Source organism: Sphaerodactylus townsendi, linkage group LG03, assembly GCF_021028975.2.
Source record: "Sphaerodactylus townsendi isolate TG3544 linkage group LG03, MPM_Stown_v2.3, whole genome shotgun sequence".
Taxonomy (NCBI): domain Eukaryota; kingdom Metazoa; phylum Chordata; class Lepidosauria; order Squamata; family Sphaerodactylidae; genus Sphaerodactylus; species Sphaerodactylus townsendi.
The window spans coordinates 17,036,243-17,054,100 of record NC_059427.1 but is presented as its reverse complement, the minus strand read 5'-3'; the positions used below and the strand labels follow the sequence as shown (position 1 = coordinate 17,054,100).

The 17,858-nt window shown below is 45.3% G+C and overlaps 1 protein-coding gene across 1 annotated transcript; it reads right to left on the bottom strand.

The window, feature by feature from the left end:
- Positions 1-4,057: 4,057 nt before the first annotated feature.
- Positions 4,058-17,196, bottom strand: LOC125430168 (zinc finger protein RFP-like). The gene is made up of 7 exons (XM_048491968.1): positions 16,741-17,196; positions 14,990-15,085; positions 11,255-11,485; positions 10,977-10,999; positions 9,116-9,240; positions 7,672-7,728; positions 4,058-5,528 (listed from the first exon to the last, which is right to left on the bottom strand). Exons 1-7 carry the CDS (start codon positions 17,158-17,160, stop codon positions 5,011-5,013), a joined length of 1,470 nt encoding a protein of 489 aa, XP_048347925.1. The 5' UTR covers positions 17,161-17,196; the 3' UTR covers positions 4,058-5,010.
- Between the last annotated feature and the right edge of the window lie 662 nt (positions 17,197-17,858).

Below are 17,858 nucleotides of genomic sequence, written 5' to 3'. Positions count from 1 at the left end.
TAGATTCTCCTCAGCCACCAGGGGAAGAAGGAAGCAGAAAAAGGGGAGAAGGTATGGGGGCTGAAGGTGGAGAGAAACAGGAAAAAGCAGAGAAAGGGGAGATAGAGGGAAATGAAGTGATTCCCCCCAACTCATCATGGGTTCCCTATTTAATAAGTGACTTCACTGTCATCAGGAATATTTCTATATTGCCACATAAAGGAATTCCTTCGGAGGGTAAACTGAATCTTCAATTCGTTGTGTGTTTATTAATCGGTAATCTGGCCATTTGAAAAAATTGTGTGTTTTGATTTGGGCATTTTTAATTTTGCTAAATGGGCTGTTCACATTTGTGTCTTTCCAACTTGATACTACATTGTTAGTCACCTTCAGTACAGGGAGGAAAAGTGGGATATGAAATTTATAAATGAAATGAGAGATCAGATTCTCTTATATATGTCTGTGAATGAGATAGGAAGGAAGGGCACAACTAGGATGCTTCAGGGGTCCATATTTGGCCCAGGACCACAATTTGTTAATACCAAGCATATGCAAAATATCAACTGAGAAAACAAGTTTTTGAAACACTATTGCATAATAAAAACACAAAAATCTTTTGTGTTTATGAGAGATTTTAATGCAGTGACACAATGGTTCTGTGGATCTGAACATTACACGCAGCTGATCCCAAACAAAGACAATCAATCAATCAATCAATCAATCAATCAATCAATGCAGATGCTGTAATCTATAAACCACTTAACTCAGGTTTGTCCTTAGTCCCACTAAAGTCCATGAGTCAATACACAGAATCATAGAGTTGTAGGAGTGTCTATAGAGCACAAAGGCTTATAGGCAGAAAGCATCCAAGTTACCCAAGTCAAGTTCAATCAACAAACCAAAAATGCCTAAACATCACACACACACAAAAAGAAACGGAAACACCAAGCAGGGCAAATTGTCCTGCAATTAAAATAAAACAGAATATCTTCTTATTTGCAAGATCACTAATAAAACTGAAGTCTCAGTGAGTCTAAAAGCAAAGGCAATTCTGGAAAGGGGTGAAGAAGAAGAAGAAGGAGGAGGAGGAGTTGTATTTATATCCCCCCTTTATCTCCTGTGGGAGACTCAAAGGGGTTTACAATCTCCTTGCCCTTCCCCCCTCACAACAAACACCCTGTGAGGTAGGTGGGGCTGAGAGAGCTCCGAAAAGCTGTGACTAGCCCAAGGTCACCCAGCTGGAGTGTGTGGGAGTGCACAGACTAATCCGAATTCCCCAAATTAGCCTCCACAGCTCAAGCGGCAGAGCAGGGAATCAAACCCAGTTCCTCCAGATTAGAATGCACCTCCTCTTAACCACTACTCCACTGCTGCTCCTACAATTTTGGGAATAATTCCAGGAAGCTAAAGATCAGTTTAGGTTTATACAGCAGGAGCAGCTTGGGACTACTGGCTGAAAAGTCTTCATTGCCCCCTCCCCACCTCACAGACTTATCCACATGATCATTCTGACTTTCTTGTAATTTAGCCTTTGCCCAACAGCTATCTCCACACCTCAATTCTAAAATGACCTATCACCAATTAAGATAGCAGGCCAATTGGTATTACCATTCGTCCCTTTTTAATAATTGAAAAAGCACTCACAAAATAATACCAAACCAATACAGACTTGCAGTCCAGTATTGGAAAGAGGAATCACAGTCATCAATAAAGCAAAATAACGATGATGATGATTTAAAGATTCATAAGAAAGCAAGGGGTCATAAGAGAACAATTCACTGGGTTCAAAGGTCCCTTTTAACCGTGAAGAAATCCACTGGCTTCTTTTCTGCAAGAGCAAGATTCCACTGTCAGTGGAATGAAAACTTTGTGCCTAACCGTCAAAATGTTTTGCATGTAGAATGTCCTGGGTTCACAGTCCCAGAATCCTGGAAAGGCACTGCTAAGCAGTCCGCTCCCCAGCATTTAAAAAACCCCAGAATGTCTTATGAGGTAAATATCATTAATAAGCCTTTTTTTTTGCAACAGGGCCACAGTGTCCCTGCAACAATCTTGCAACATGATAAAAGGCGACATCAGATTGATCAAAGACAGCATGTCTGATTTTCTTTTTTCCCCTTGGTTTTTTTAAAGGATACAGCTTGATGAGGAATCTAAAGCTTCCCCACCCTTCCAGCAATTTCACACAAGACACTTCCCCAACAACCAGTTTTTTGCATTCCAAGTATCTGACAAAGGGAACTTGACTCTCAAAACATGATACCCTGGAAATCTTGGTCTTTAAGGTGCTACTGGACTCAAATCTTGCCCAAGTAAATTAAGCAACAGACCGTGCAATCCTTACACCATTCTATGTTCACTGAGGTCAATGTATATAACTCTGGCCCTTTCTGCACAGCGGAAAGGGCACCTCTCCACCGGCAGAAATTATGCCGGTGGAGGGGAGGGGGCCGTTCGCACAGGAGCGTGCGAGCGGCCCCCGCAGAGGCCAGCACAGAAGAGGCGGCTCCGCACGGGGTCGAAGGGCTGCGTGGGCGGGTCTCAGCAGCCCTTCAGACTGACGCTGGAGGACGAGGTGAGTGGGGGGGGGGATGGGAAAGCAGCGCCTTCCAAAAACCTCCCTCGGGAAGGGAGGTGGAAAGCGGTGCCTTCACACCGCTCGGGGTCGCACAGGACGGTGCTGCTGCAGCGCTGCTTGTGCGAACAGCTCCCCAGGGACCGGTGTTTTTCCGTCCCTGGGCCGCTGTTTTTGGCCCCGTGCAGAAAGGGCCTCTGTTTAGAATTGCCAGAATGACATTTGACCTTTAGAAGAATTTTGAAGTTTACAGGAAACAAAACAAGTGCAGCATAGCCAGAGCAGTCAGATTGATGAGCGCAACAGGCTTCTATCGTAGGGTGACGGGTATTTAGCATCAGGCACAGAATCCAGCAGTTGGATAAACCTCAGCATTTATAACAGAACAAATAAGTTCTAATTCCTTGAAGATAGTCTTGAAAATGTGAGATTAATGCTTGCAGAAATCTCAGGAGCTGGTCAAGGGAAGGGGACAGTTATCAGAATACGAAGGGTTTTTTTAAAAAAAAGACAAGCCTCGAAATGAAATTCAACAACTGTCCTAAAATTTACACTGAAAAATGATTCTTTTGCCTGAAAGATCATGACACTATATTCCGATAAGAAACAACCTGAGGCTTTGTTTACCTTTCCATTGTCATTCTCAGGAGAAGGGCCATGTTTCATTAGTACTAAATCAGCCCTGCATGCAGAAATTCCCAGTCAATAAGCTCACTAGCGAAAAACTACTCCTGAAAGACCCTGAAGAGATACTGCCAGGCAAAGGAGATGAGTCTGACCTCAATAGACCAATGGTCTGACTCAATATAAGGCAGCAACGTTCAAGTGTCCACTACATTCAAGTGTGGGACCTTGGCAAAAGAGGGGAGTGTCAGGATGCTGTTTCTGTTGGGAGGGGGAGCTGTTGGGGACTGTGGCTTTTTGCTTTGGGCTTCTAGCACCTGCTTATCCACTCTAACCTTGAGGTTTTGCCAGCTGTGTGAAGTTCTGAGAATGGAATTCTGTTACTGTCTGGATTCACACAGAAGTGGGGACACACTGAAACATATCAGCTGTTCTGGCGGGAACTTGTCAGAACAGTCTTTCTCTGTTTGCACAGCTGACCAGCAAGAACAGCATGGGAATTGCACTGCAGAGACAATGCTTACAGGTCAAGTAGGTTAAATTCTACCACTGGCTATTGTTACATTATGTCAAATAATAAGAGAAACCAAAAACTTTGCCACAACTGCCATATTTAGAAACAATAATAAAAGGTAGGAAGCGCGGGGGTGGGGGAGGAGGGGATCATTTGCTCATTAGGTTACAAGGCCATAGCTTCAGATTTATTTATTATTACATTTCTATCCTACCTTTTCTCTATCATGGAGCAGGAAGTTGCACAACCCAGGTTTCCAGTTTCCCATACAGGTACAGAAACGCATCCTAACCAACTCACCTTCAGCAAGCTGGATGCATCCTGAGACATCAGACAATACACCAAGCCCAATAATGAAACAGGTATTTTCTTTTCTTTTCTTTTTTTGGTTGGGGGGGGGGGGCGGATCCAGCACTCTTTCCTTTATCAATGGTTTTCTCTTGCCTATCCCCATCCTAGGCCCCGTTTTATCCATCCACCCTCCACAAGCCACTTTCCGAGCTAAGGTGGGAGTGAACCATTAAAGAGCCCTTATCAGCATCTCACCTTCCTTCTCAAAGTTCTCTGTGACATGCTCTGAGCTTGATAAAGAGAGGGGATGTTCAAAAATGGCAACGAAACAGATTGATGTGCAGTATAGGAGACTATGGAACAGACTATGGAATGGGATGAATAACAGAAAAGAGGCAAGGAACAGAATTTGAAGAGGAAGTCCTGACTACTAATACTACAGATGCAAGCTTTTGAGATGGAGCTGTGGCCCACTGAAATGAACAGGGTATGCTCCTAAGTAAAAATATATATTTACATTTTGGCGCAAGAGATGGAAAAAAAAGGATAACCAGTCTAAAATGTTAGCTAAGGTAATATAAGTTAGAAGTGTATACAAACATACTAATGCTCAGCCTGCAACTAAATATTTATGACACCGAAGGTTCGCTCAAATCATGTATACTTGATGTTGTTGTTTTAAAAAAAAAACAGGAAGGGAATGAAGAAAATTGCTCTTTTGCTTATTTTGAGAGTGGAAGGCCTTTTTTTTCCCAGTCAAAATTCTGTGCCATTCCAAAATTCCATATAAAATGATGCATGGTTAGAGATGAAGAAGGCCAAAGTACCAGAATTGGTGTCTCAGGGACAGGATTGCTAACCTCCAAGTGGGATTTGGAGATCTCACAGAAGTACAAACTATCACCATAGGATGGAGATCATTTCCGCTAGAGAAAATGGCAGCTTTGGAGGGGGAGAGTCTATAGCTTTATAGCTGACTGAGGTTTAACCCTCTCCCCAAGCCCCACCCTGGAACTAGAAACTCTACTCAGGGACACAGTTTAAGCTCTGTAGTTGTACTAAACACTTTAAAGAAAGGACAGACTTTCTCCCCCAGGAATTTAGCTGACTGGAAAATAAAGATCAGGGACATATAATCAGCATCAAAAAATGCCACCCAACCCCTTTCATAATGCAGAAAAACCTGGATTTTTTCTGGGGGTTCATCTAGGGTGAGGCATGTCTCAGGTGAAGTAAAAGCCTTATATTGATCCCCACAGAGCCCCAAAGCCCAGATCCCCTCCTCAGGGCACATGATGATATCGCCTTTCCTCTTCACTGACTCCCAGGAGACACCAAGAGCCCAGTTTTGCCCATCCCCCACTTCCACTTCCCAGTAGTGTATGCCTGAGGTGAATCGTTCACAGCCCAGCACATTGACGGCGGTGTCAAATCTCTCAGGGGTGTCAGGCAGCTCCTGCCACGCAGTTCCCTGCTTCACACTCTTCCTGTCTTCACTCACCACAAACGTGGGGTGAGCCGAGCTTGGGTCCAGAGTTATGATGGCTAAGGGGAAAAAGAAACAATGTCAGAAGGGCTCTGCCACAAGGAAGGCTACAATTTTATTTATTATTTTTTTAACATTTAAATAACATTGCAAGATAATAACAGCCTTTACAACTTCTGACGAGTTAAAATAACACCATTAAAAAATTTAGCCACCGCTTCCAACAGCTCGTAGTTGTGGCTGTTTAAAAGATATATAACCTTCTGTTTATCTGTAATGCCTTCACTTCCATGCAGGAAGGGGATTATGTGCTTCTTCCTATCTATCTCATAAAAAGGACAATTCAACAGCATATGAGATACTGTTTCCACAGAACCCATGCCACACGGGCATTTCCTTTCTTTATGTGGAATTCCAAGGTGGCGTCCAAGGCTAAAGGCAGAAGGCAGGGCATTACACCTAGCTAAGGTGATTGCTCTACGCCACCGGGCCTCAACCAGGAGATAAAGGTACTGGGCTACAATTAATCTATCCACAGGTATTCCCAGAGAGATCTGGGAACAGGTTTTATTAGCTTCCTCTAGCATCTGTTGAAACTCTCTATCAAAAAGTCTCTTCTTGATAGCCCCATAGACCTCCTGCTCTGTTAACATTAGCAGGTCCTCCAAGGAAATGCCCAACTCATTAAGTTTGGCTCGATTTTAACCCACCACTGGGTTGTGTGGAGGATGGAGCATCCCTGGGATGTATAGTCCAGTTCATCTCGATTAAAACAAATCCTGGCCCAAAACTTGAATGTACGGCACCAGGCCAGAGTTTCCAGCCGATGCTGGCCTGTTTCTAAGCACAGGGCCGCATAGGGAATAGAATGGGGCAAGCCAAGGATTTTATGCAGAAAGTACGACTGGACCCTTTAAGGCTACCATTTTATTTATCCATCTTAATTCAGAGTATCCCAATGCAAGATAGAGAGGCTTGCAAAAACCAACCAACCAATAAATGGGGAAGGTTGAGGAATTAATAAACTGGTCCATTAAGCAGTTTATTGTTCAAATAGTGGTTCAGGCTGAGGCCTAAAAAGATGGAAGTTTGGTACTCATTGTATCTAGCTTTCCCATTACAAATTGTAAAGTTTCAGCAGTTAGGGGGCATTGGTCGGCAAGTTCAAAGAGCACTCTGGAAGAAAAGTCACTAGAACAGTGGTGGCGAACCTTTGGCACTCCAGATGTTATGGACTACAATTCCCATCAGCCCCTGCCAGCATGGCCAATTGGCCATGCTGGCAGGGGCTGATGGGAATTGTAGTCCATAACATCTGGAGTGCCAAAGGTTCGCCACCACGGCACTAGAAGGAGAAGCATTGCTTTCTTTCTCTGATGTTGCTAAATGCTCTGGAGGCTCTAAGTTTAGTTCATCAAGAAGATCTTGGTCAGCTGTATGCGTATGTAGTGAGTTGCTTTCACTTTCGGCCACTTTCCTTCCCTCTAAAAGGTCAGTGTTTCCCAAGACAGGTAGAACAAATCAGCCCATTTAGGCTGGTCTGAGGTGGCTGATGTCACTGAACTTATTTTCTTCTTTGAAACACGAGGTTTAGATTTGTCAGTCATGAATGATTGTCAAGCAGCGGAGAGGGAAGGGAGGAATTGCAGCGGCTAATTAATGGCTTTAGCTTCCTCAACACTGAAGGCCGTGAAAGCAATGGCGACCCTGAAGCCTCTTACACGGGGAAAGTGGAATAACAGAAGAACTCCCGGAGATCAGATGATAGCAGCCACCCTCCAAAGCATAGTCCAAGAGTTTGTAAATTCAAAATTTTTTAAAGCAGGTTTAATTGGCCTCATGCAGAGCTCATCCCCATGCAGCTTCCCGCTTGCCATGGATACTATTTAATCTGCCTCGAGTCTCAGTGAGTTTGACTACAAATAATATAAATAAAAATTAAGGTAAAGGGAAGACCCAAGGATGGGCAGGGGGACACTTGGGAAACTGATGTCATCTACAGGTATTTGAAGATCTGGAGCTGGATGCTGACACAGTAATGAGGGGAGAAAACTTCCAACTCTTTGTAAGCTACAAGGGGGGCAGCCTTAAAGGTTAGATGAGAGTATAACCCTTTGTCTGCTGGACGGAGGGACTGTTCCCATAATCCCTTCTCGAGCCATAATTGAATGTTCCTGGGAACAGAACAAGAGGTCCACATACCTTGTTTAGCTGCTGTTTCCATTGTCCTTGCTTTTGCCAATTCTGATATCATTATCTCTAGAGAGGGAAGGAAGAGAAAGAGACTCAAACCTCTCTGTTACGCTGGCGCGGGATATAAATTGTTTATTTTTAAAGTATGCCTTACCCTTCCATAAACTATGAGTGTGGGGGAGGGAATAGCAAATATAAGCGCTAGAGTCTCTTCATATATTGCAGCTTTTACGGGGGATGGGGACAGCTTATCAGTCAGATACAGAAGATGGCATTTGACTCAGTAATTGGCAGGCCACCCATCTCAGCTTTCTTCTTTTTCTGTCACAATCCCTCACAAGTCATAAGAGGATGATTAATAAAAAATGCACAAACAAAAATTCAGATTCCACAGACCAGCTAAATCGGCAGGAGAGGGCAACTCCCCAGAATGTTAATGGTCTGATATTACAGCAGCTGAGGGGGGAAAAGATTCTCATTAACTTCAAGAACATCAGTATGGTTGCTGTGGGTAAAGTGGACGATTGAGTTGGCTGGGAGAGAAAAAATGTCAGAGATGTGTGCTGTGGGAGGAGGAATAGAAAGATGATGGGCCCAGGTGGTCAGCTGGTATTCCCCCATGATCGGCACACTTAGGAGCAGCAGTGGCGTAGGAGGTTAAGAGCGCGTGTATCTAATCTGGAGGAACCGGGTTTGATTCCCAGCTCTGCCGCCTGAGCTGTGGAGGCTTATCGGGGGAATTCAGATTAGCCTGTACACTCCCACACACACCAGCTGGGTGACCTTGGGCTAGTCACAGCTTTTCGGAGCTCTCTCAGCCCCAGCCACCTCACAGGGTGTTTGTTGTGAGGGGGGAAGGGCAAGGAGATTGTAAGCCCCTTTGAGTCTTCTGCAGGAGAGAAAGGGGAGATATAAATCCAAACTCTTCTTCTTCTTCTTTTAAGATTTTGTGCACTTTTCACCAAAGTTCATTTTTCCTTCCCATCTGCCTGCTCTCCCCCATTTTCCTTCTAATTCATCTTAGTCATCAAAATAGTTTCTATTTCATTCTGGGCATTAAGGTGGTATTTCTTTCAGGTAGAACACACTATACTGAGGTCCATACCTGTGTGCCCCACAAAACAAAACACTCCCCATTCACCCAATAAATAAATAAAAACACTGTATTGTCGAAGGCTTTCACAGCCGGAATCACTGAGGTGCTGGGTGGTTTCTGGGCTGTATGACCGTGTTCTAGCAGCATTCTCTCCTGACGTTTCACCTGCATCTGCGGCTAGAATCTTTAAAGGATCCTCTGAAGATGGCAGCCACAGATGCAGGTGAAACATTAGGAGAGAATGCTGCTAGAACACGGCCATACCGCCCGGAAACCACACAGCACCTCAATAAAAACACTGTCAGGAAATTCGTGAATATTTTAAGTGACTACAAACTCTCATTTTCTTTTTGGTACCTTGACATTTCTCCAGAGCCTCCTTGATAACAATATTTTTCAGGCTGAAATGTCCAAGTTTTTTTTCCAGGTCAGTTGGAGAAGAAGGAACTGTCACAAGCTGCGGCAGCTGTCCTTCTTGACACCTAGAATCGAAAATGGATCCATTATTCTGTAGTCAGGAACAGACGTGCCTTATATATACATAAAAGGTGAAAGTTTGCCTATCTGCAGGTCCCCTTCCCAAATCACTGACTAAGATATTCTAGTGTTACAGAATGTTCATACATATTCCATCTGCTAATGGGAAAGTTTGTTTGGCGCAAATGAAATGTTTTGTATAGCATCAGCAAGGCCAGTAAAGATGGCACTTTTTGAAGAGGATATTTGGATAATGGTAACCAGGGACAGTTTTGCAAAGAATTTGTCTCTTTATGATGTGGATTATGTATTTTCATCTGTTGCATTTGGGGTTACAACCGAACAACATGGAAGTTGCCTCGGACCCCTTCTGAGAGGAGAAAAAGTCACCAAAGCCTCAGCATTGCAAGGTCTCTCCATCAAGGCCAGGAGTGGGGGAAAGGGCTAAAGTAATTTTGCAGTTGATTAGAAGGAATGGAACAAGTTCTTTAGATTCCTCCTCATCCTCTGTTTTGACAGTTTAACTCTCCATTTTATACATCACAAAATGACAGGAGCAGAAAAGGAAAAAAAAGTTTCATAATGCTACTGATTTTTAAAAACAACCAAAGATTTAATTCTCTTTTCTGATGATCAACGTAAGAAATTTGATTTCTGCCAAGAACGTAATGAGACCCAATCAAGAGATCCACAGGTTCATTCAAGGGCTGCTCCCCTGCTCAGGACGTACTCTGCACAAACTGTAGTTTCTTGCGATATTTCAGCAGTTGGCATCCAACAGGGAAAAAGAACAACCAAGCTTAGCACAAGTTGGACATTGTTCACCCCATGCCATGTGGAGCAGAGAAACGGAGCCTGACAACTTTTCCCAGCAAAAATAAGTTGCAGTTTCTTTGCAACACTTAAAGGTTTATGTCCCAGGGAGAACCTTGCTCTTCAAAATCTTTTGTTAGATGTATCTGAAGTATTTGAAAGGCTGTCCCTTAGAAGAGGGCAAAGAACTGTTCCTGTTGGCAGCAGAGGCGAAAACTTGCTATAACGAAGCAGAAATGTACCAGCTGGATATTTAAAAAAAAAAATTTTTTATAGTGACAGGGGGCATTCATTGAACCAGGGGGCATTCATTGAAAATGCTGGGGGGAAGAATTAGGACTAATAAAAGGAAACACTTCTTCACGCAACGTGTGATTGGTGTTTGGAAAATGCTGCCACAGGAGGTGGTGATGGCCACTAACCTGGATAGCTTTAACAAGGGCTTGGACAGATTTATGGAGGAGAAGTCGATCTATGGCTACCAATCTTGATCCTCCTTGATCTCAGATTGCAAATGCCTTAACAGACCAGGTGCTCAGGAGCAGCAGCAGCAGCAGAAGACCATTGCTTTCACATCCTGCACGTGAGCTCCCAAAGGCACCTGGTGGGCCACTGCGAGTGGCAGAGTGCTGGACTAGATGGACTCTGGTCTGATCCAGCAGGCTAGTTCTTATGTTCTTATGACAGTCGTTCAGCAGTGGAAACGGCTGCCCAGGGGAGTGGTGAGCTCCCCCTTGCTGGCAGTCTTCAAGCAATGGCACAACCATACTTGCCAGGGAAACTCTAGGCTGATCCTGCATTGAGTAGGGGGTATGACTAGGTGGTCTGTATGGCCCCTTCCAACTCTATGATTCTATGTAAGTCTAGACTTCCTCAGTTCTCCCTGCCATAATAAAAGGTGACAGATGTTTACAAGAGAACTACATACCTGCTCAAAATGTTCCTGATGTCCTGGGAAAGGGGAAACAGAGAAAGAAGATCAGTCTCATATTTTTATGAAAGAAAAATTGCCAAAGGGCACAGAAATTAGGTGGCAAACAAAGCCTAACAGAGATTTGATCTAATTTCAAACCAGCACAGTCTAAACAAGGGACTGGGTGTAAAATCTTCAGTAAGGTTTTTCCACCCGCACTGAGTCCCACATTGCTGGCTTTACTGCTGAAATGCAGAAAGCCAACAGCGCAAAGAGCCCTAAGGCAACCTCACCTGCAGGAATTCACTTGCTGACAGTTGACATTTCTCTTCCACATCTGTGATCAAGGTATCCAAGCGAGAAATCTCCTCCGAGAGTTTAGTAGAAGCTCCGTCTCTCCTCTGCACAATCTCTTTGTCAAACTTCTTCAGCATAATAATCAGGAAACGCTCTATCTTCTCCAAGAATTCGTGGATTTTATTAAACTCAGACTCTACTTTCTGCTTCTCAGTTTGCACATCATCCTGAAATGAGCAGGGAAAGGATATGTCTAGCTCAGGCTGAAAAAGTCCAGGCACAGGTGCTAAAGTTTCTGGTCTCTCCCCCACACCCCACCAAGTCAGCAAGTGAACTAGGCAGCCGCTGCTCAGAGTGACAAGTGATAGTGAACCTCTAGATGTTCATCTAAGAATGAGGAAGATGGTGCCGTTGAGTTGTAACTGACTCATGGCAGCCCCATCCACAGGGCATTCCAGTCAAAAGACAAGGAGAGGTGGTTTGCCATTACCTTAGTAAAGGAATACGGAGGATAAAACGATTGCTGAGAAGCTAAGGCCCCTTCCGCACACGCAAAATAATGCGTTTTCAAACCACTTTCACAACTGCTTGCAAGTGGATTTTGCCATTCCGCACAGCTTCAAAGAGCACTGAAAGCATTTTGAAAGTGTATTATTCTGCATGTGCGGAATGAGCCTAAGTGAATTCCTCTCATCTGTCTTTACTGTTGAAAATACCAGGCAGATACCTTTTCTTGAACAGATGTTTTGGGGAGGGGAGAATGAGGAGCTGGGGCAAACAATGGTAACAAGGCAGGAAGTTCTAGAACGTATACAGACAAACTGCAAACTAACAAGTCATTAGGACCAGTTCATCCTACAGCTCTTCAAGAACTTAAACAGGAAACTCCTGAACTTTTAATGATGATATGCAACATGTCCCTAAGATTAGCCAATGTAACACCCATTTATAAAAAGGGTTCCAGAGGAATCCAGGAAATTGCAGGCCAATTAGCTTAATGTCCGTTCCAGGTAAATTGATATAAGCATTATTCAAGATAGATTTGACAAGAATATAGAAAGACAAGCCCTGCTGACCAAAAACCAACATGGCTTCTGCAAAGGTAGGTTCTTCAGAATTTCTGGAAAGAGTCAATAAGCATGTAGACTGAGCCTGTGGACACTGAACATTTGGCTTTCCAAAAGACCTCTGACAAAGTCATGAAGTCCTCTTACAGATTGAGAGCTGGCTAAACTAGAAAGCAGAGAGTAGGAATAAATGGTCAGTCCTCACAATGGAAGGATGTGAGCAGTGGCGCGCCTCAGGGATTTGTGTTGGGACTGGTGTTTTCAACTTGTTCATCAATGATCTGGAGCTGGGGGTGAACAACAAAGTGGCCCAGTTTGCAGATGACACCACTATTGGGGCAAATAATCCCATGTTTACATGTACACTGATACGCTCTGCACTGGCGGCAGCAGACCAAGAAAAGGATCTTGGGGTGGTAGTCAACAGCTCAATGAAGATGTCAACCCAGTGAGCAGCTGCTTTGATAAAGACAAATTCCACACTGACCATAATTAGACAAGGAGCAAGAGAATAAAACTGCTGATATCATACTGCCCTTGTACAACTCTATGGTGAGACCACACGTGAAATACTGTGAACAGCTCTGATCAACACACTTAGAAAAGGATATTACAGACCTTGAGGGGATGCAGAAAAAAGTAACCAGAATGATCAGTAGGCTGGAACAACCACCCTATGATGAGTGGGTAAAAAGCTGAAGGCTGTTTAGCTTGGGAAAAAGGTGGTTGAGGGAGTCTGTAAAATTATACATGGTGCGGACAGAGAAGACAGGAAGAAGCTTTTCTCCCTCTCTCATAATGCTAGAATATGTAGGTTCATCTGCGGAAACTGAAGGGAGAGAGATGCGAAACAGACAAAAGGAAGTATTTCTTCATACAACACATGGTTAAACTGTGGAACTCTCTGCCACAAGATGGGGTGGTGATGGCTGCCAGTTTGGAAGGCTTAAAGAGGGGAGTGGATATGTTCACAGAGGTCAGTTCTATCCATGGCTACTAGTCAAAATGAATACGAGTCATGATGCACACCTATTCTTTCCAGTATCAGAGAAGCATGCCTGTTATATTAGGTGCTGTGGAACACAAGGCAGGAGAATGAGGCTGCAGTTGCCTTGTTAGTGGGCTTCCTAAAGGAACCTGGTTAACTACTGTGCGAACAAACTGCTGGACTTGATGGCCCTTGCTCTGATCCAGGATGGCTTTTCTTATGTTCTGTTGCCTTCCTCTGCATAGCAACTCTATACTTCCTTGTTTGTCTCCCATCCAACCAGTGACAGTGACTATGAGAACATAAGAACATAAGAACAAGCCAGCTGGATCAGACCAGAGTCCATCTAGTCCAGCTCTCTGCTACTCGCAGTGGCCCACCAGGTGCCTTTGGGAGCTCACGTGCTGGATGTGAAAGCAAGGGCCTTCTGCAGCTGTTGCTCCCGAGCACCTGGACTGTTAAGGCATTTGCAATCTCAGATCCAAGAGGATCAAGATTGGTAGCCATAAATCGACTTCTCCTCCATAAATCTGTTTAAGCCCCTTTTAAAGCTATCCAGGTTAGTGGCCATCACCACCTCCTGTGGCAGCATATTCCAAACACCAATCACACGTTGCGTGAAGAAGTGTTTCCTTTTATTAGTCCTAATTCTTCCCCCCAGCATTTTCAATGGATGCCCCCTGGTTCTAGTATTGTGAAAAAGAGAGAAAAATTTCTCTCTGTCAACATTTTCTACCCCATGCATAATTTTATAGACTTCAATCATATCCCTCCTCAGACGTCTCCTCTCCAAACTAAAGAGTCCCAAATGCTGCAGCCTCTCCTCATAGGGAAGGTGCTCCAGTTTATGATATCAGCAGTTTTATTCTCTTACTGGAGAACCCTGCTTAGCTCTGATGACCCCAGACAAAGAAAGAGGGGATGCACACAGATCATTTTTTTAATGCAAGGAGCACAAATTGCTTTAGTTGAGGGGGGCAGAGAATATGTATGCTTAGTAAAGAGGGAAATACTATTGATAAGGGCAAGAAAACCTTGAAATGGAGAAGACTTATTTCTTTAGAATGTTTATATAGCTGGTCTTTCTCTCAACGTACGCAGGACCAAAGGCTGAAAGCAACAATTGACAAAATACAAAACTAACCATCTAGTCCACAGGTGTCAAACTCACGGCCCTCCAGATGTAATGGACTACAGTTCCCATCAGGGCCTGTTTGACACCTATGATTCTAGTCTATTAATTACAGCAGGTGATTACAACAGGCTATTTAATAATGCAGATAAGACTTAACTCTTTCAAGCTGCCTGCTCAAGCAGCGTTCCACACTTAAATAACTTCCAACAGCGCAGCCTCATTGGAAGGTACCTGCCTCATCCCTTCCAGGGCAGCAACAGAAAAAAAAACAGGCCCAAAACATCACAGCCTGTGTCCTCAAGAGCCATGAGATCCTGTTGTGAGGGACACAACGGCTGCACATGATAAGACCCGTCATACTGTCAACGCCCTCGCTTAATTAAACCTACAAGTGAAAGGTAAAAGCGCCCTACAGTAAGGATGGCACCTGAGGAGACTGGGTTTTAGTCATTCCAAACTGATTCACTCTTTCCCCAGCATGAAAACAAAGAGGCATCCCTCACATCTCGGATCTTCCTGGACAACTGAGACAAGAACCTACCTGATCGGCCTGGGTTCTGCACTCCAAGTCCTCTTTAGACTCTTTCAGTTTTTCTCTCCTGTACTTCAGGGCTTTCAGGTGGATGGCAACTCTTTTCTGAACATAGACCAAAAGACATGTTAGGAAGGCATTAAGGAACCTCTCCCCCATCCCCACCCCCACCAGATTTTGGGAAGGCTGTTTTCTGCTTTGACCGCTTGCAACCTGATCCTATGCAGGTTTCTCCCACTGGTTTCCAGGGGGCTTAGTCCCATATAAAAGGTCTGTTCAGGATCACAGCCTTACAGTGCAACCCTAATTAGTTCCATCCTTCTAGGGCCGCCCAGAGAGCCATTGCTCTTTCAGACAGGCTTGCTTTCTGCTGCCACAACCTTCCCCAAGTCAGAAGACAGGAGCAGCCGTGGCGTAGTGGTTAAGAGCAGGTGCATTCTAATCTGGAGGAACCGGGTTTGATTCCCCGCTCTGCCGCTTGAGCTGTGGAGGCTTATCTGGGGAGTTCAGATTAGCCTGTGCACTCCCACACACGCCAGCTGGGTGACCTTGGGCTAGTCACAGCTTTTCGGAGCTCTCTCAGCCCCACCCACCTCACAGGGGGAAGGGCAAGGAGACTGTAAGCCCTTTTGAGTCTCCCTACATGAGAGAAAGGGGGGATATAAATCCAAACTCTTCTTCTTCTTCTAAAGCTGCTCTTGATCACAACCTGCTTCACCCAGGTTTACCTTTCTGCTGGGTCCAAGGACCCATGTAGCCCTGCCAGACAGCTTGTTTCTGGGTAAACTGCCAAAGGGTCTCTCACCCAAATGCGAAACCAGGATGACCCTCCCCAATCAAGGCCAGGCTCAGGGCAGATAACAAACATACTTAAGTCACAATCTAAAAACGCTATATCAATAAATAAAAACCTTCTAATGGATAATAATTTCTCAGATGGCGGTTTGGCGAATACATTGCCTGAGCCCTGCAGGGATAGGGCGGGATATAAATAAATAAAATAAATATTAAGTCTAACTCTTGCCATAGTTTCAAAGTCCTACAGGCTGGAAGAGGAGGGGGTAGAGTCTTGGGGCCAGTATAACACAATATGGACCAAGCGGCTTTAGCTGTAGGCCTGGCAAAACATCTTGGTCTTACAGGCTCTGAAGAACTAGTTTATATCCCTCAGAAGCCTGATGTCCAAAGCCCTGGCTCTGGTGGAAGTCAGCTGAATGTCCTTGGGGTCAGGGACCACCAGTAGATTGCTATCAGAGGATCAAAGAGTCCTCTTGTGTGCGGAGATGCAGTCCTGAAGATACAAAGGTTCTGCTCAAAGGTTAACACCAAAATTCAAATGGGAACCAGTGCAGTCAGCAGAATACAGATCTTATATGTTCCCTGACCAGAGTCCCGGTGAGCACTCTCCCAACTGTTGCATTTTCTGGAGCAGTCTAAAGGGCAGGCCAACGTAGTGTGAATTACAGTAATCTAGCCTGGACGTGACCACTGCATGGATCACTGTGGACAGATCTGAGTGGAACAGAGAGGGAGTCGGTTGTCTGGCCTGGTAACCCTGCACAAACTGCAATCCCATGCACAGCAATCTAGCAAACCCCACCACGAGAGGTGCTTCTGAGTGGAGATGCACAGGATTATGGCGAAGAGGGAGGCAGCAGAGGTTGGTGGTGACAAATGCAGGGTCGCCTCTGCTCTTCCAAAGGGTCGGCCTCCGGTGACACGGGGGAACCGGGGCAAGGTAAAGGGGGCGGCGGACCCACCTTGTAATCCTGGGCCGCCTCCTCGATGGGCAGCATGGGGTGGGCCTTGTGGACCCGCGACTCCCTGCAGATGACACAGACGGGCGTCTCGTCCTGCTCGCAGAAGAGCTTCAGGGGCTCCTGGTGCTTCTCGCACAGCCGCTGCCCGGCCAGCGCGTGGACCGCCTCCAGCCGCAGCCGCTTGGTCACCTCCACCACGTTGCCAAGCTCCCGGTTGGGCCTGAAGCTCCTCTTCCGCGACCAGCGCCGGCACTGCGGGCACGACGTGTTCTCGTCGTCCGACCGCCCCCAGCACTGCGTGATGCAGGCCTGGCAGAAGTTGTGCCCGCAGTCGATGGAGACCGGCTCCTTGAAGTAGCCCAGGCAGATGGAGCAGGTGATCTCCCGCTGCAGGATCTCCAAAGGGCTCTCGCCAGCCATGATGGGGAAGGGAGGATTCGTGGAGGGGAGGCCACATGTGGCTCGCTAGGGGGCATCTGATTGGCCGAGGGAGAGCGCCAGGAAGCGCCCGGGACGCCCACCACACGGACCCGGGAGGCGGTTCCAGAGCGGAGCCGTCGGGGAAAATGTGGGTCGGGTGTTTTGGAAACATCGGAGCTGTGAAGGCTGAACTGTGATGAGCTCGAGCATATCACTAATAGAAGGATTCGTAATTAGTTGTATTTATTTGTATTTAATGCATTATTTGTATTGTATTATTTGTATTTAATGCGTTATTTGTATTGTATTTGATGCATTTTTTGAATTATATTTGATGCATTATCTGTAGTGTATTGGATGCATTATCCGTTTGCAGCGTCTTCCTAGTTGAGATGAGCGTAAGGGACTCGGGAGTAAATGGTTTTACTTTCAAAAATTCCTAGGGAGGATCTTGTGTCTTTTGCGACTTGGGTTGGAAAAAGTCCCATGTTCAGTCCCCGGCATCTCCAGGTCAAAGGATCGGGTAGGAAATGGTGTGGAAAACTTCAGCCAGAAAGTCTGGAGAGCCAGCCAGTCAGAATAAACAATACTGGTCTTGATAGGCCAATGAGCTTATTCAGGATAAGGCAGCTTCATTTGTGTGCGTGAGTGAAGGGGCTTTTCACCATACGGACAGTTTAGCAGTGTAAACAATGACT

Bases quoted from the DNA above. Each gene is read 5' to 3' on its own strand.
- LOC125430168 (XM_048491968.1), bottom strand. From the start codon at position 17,160: ATGGCTGGCGAGAGCCCTTTGGAGATCCTGCAGCGGGAGATCACCTGC. The intron at 11,486-14,989 runs GTAGGTTCTTGT...TGCTCATTTCAG, and splicing joins GCAGAACCCAGGCCGATCAG to GATGATGTGCAAACTGAGAA. The intron at 9,241-10,976 runs GTATGTAGTTCT...TTTCGATTCTAG, and splicing joins ATCAGGAACATTTTGAGCAG to GTGTCAAGAAGGACAGCTGC.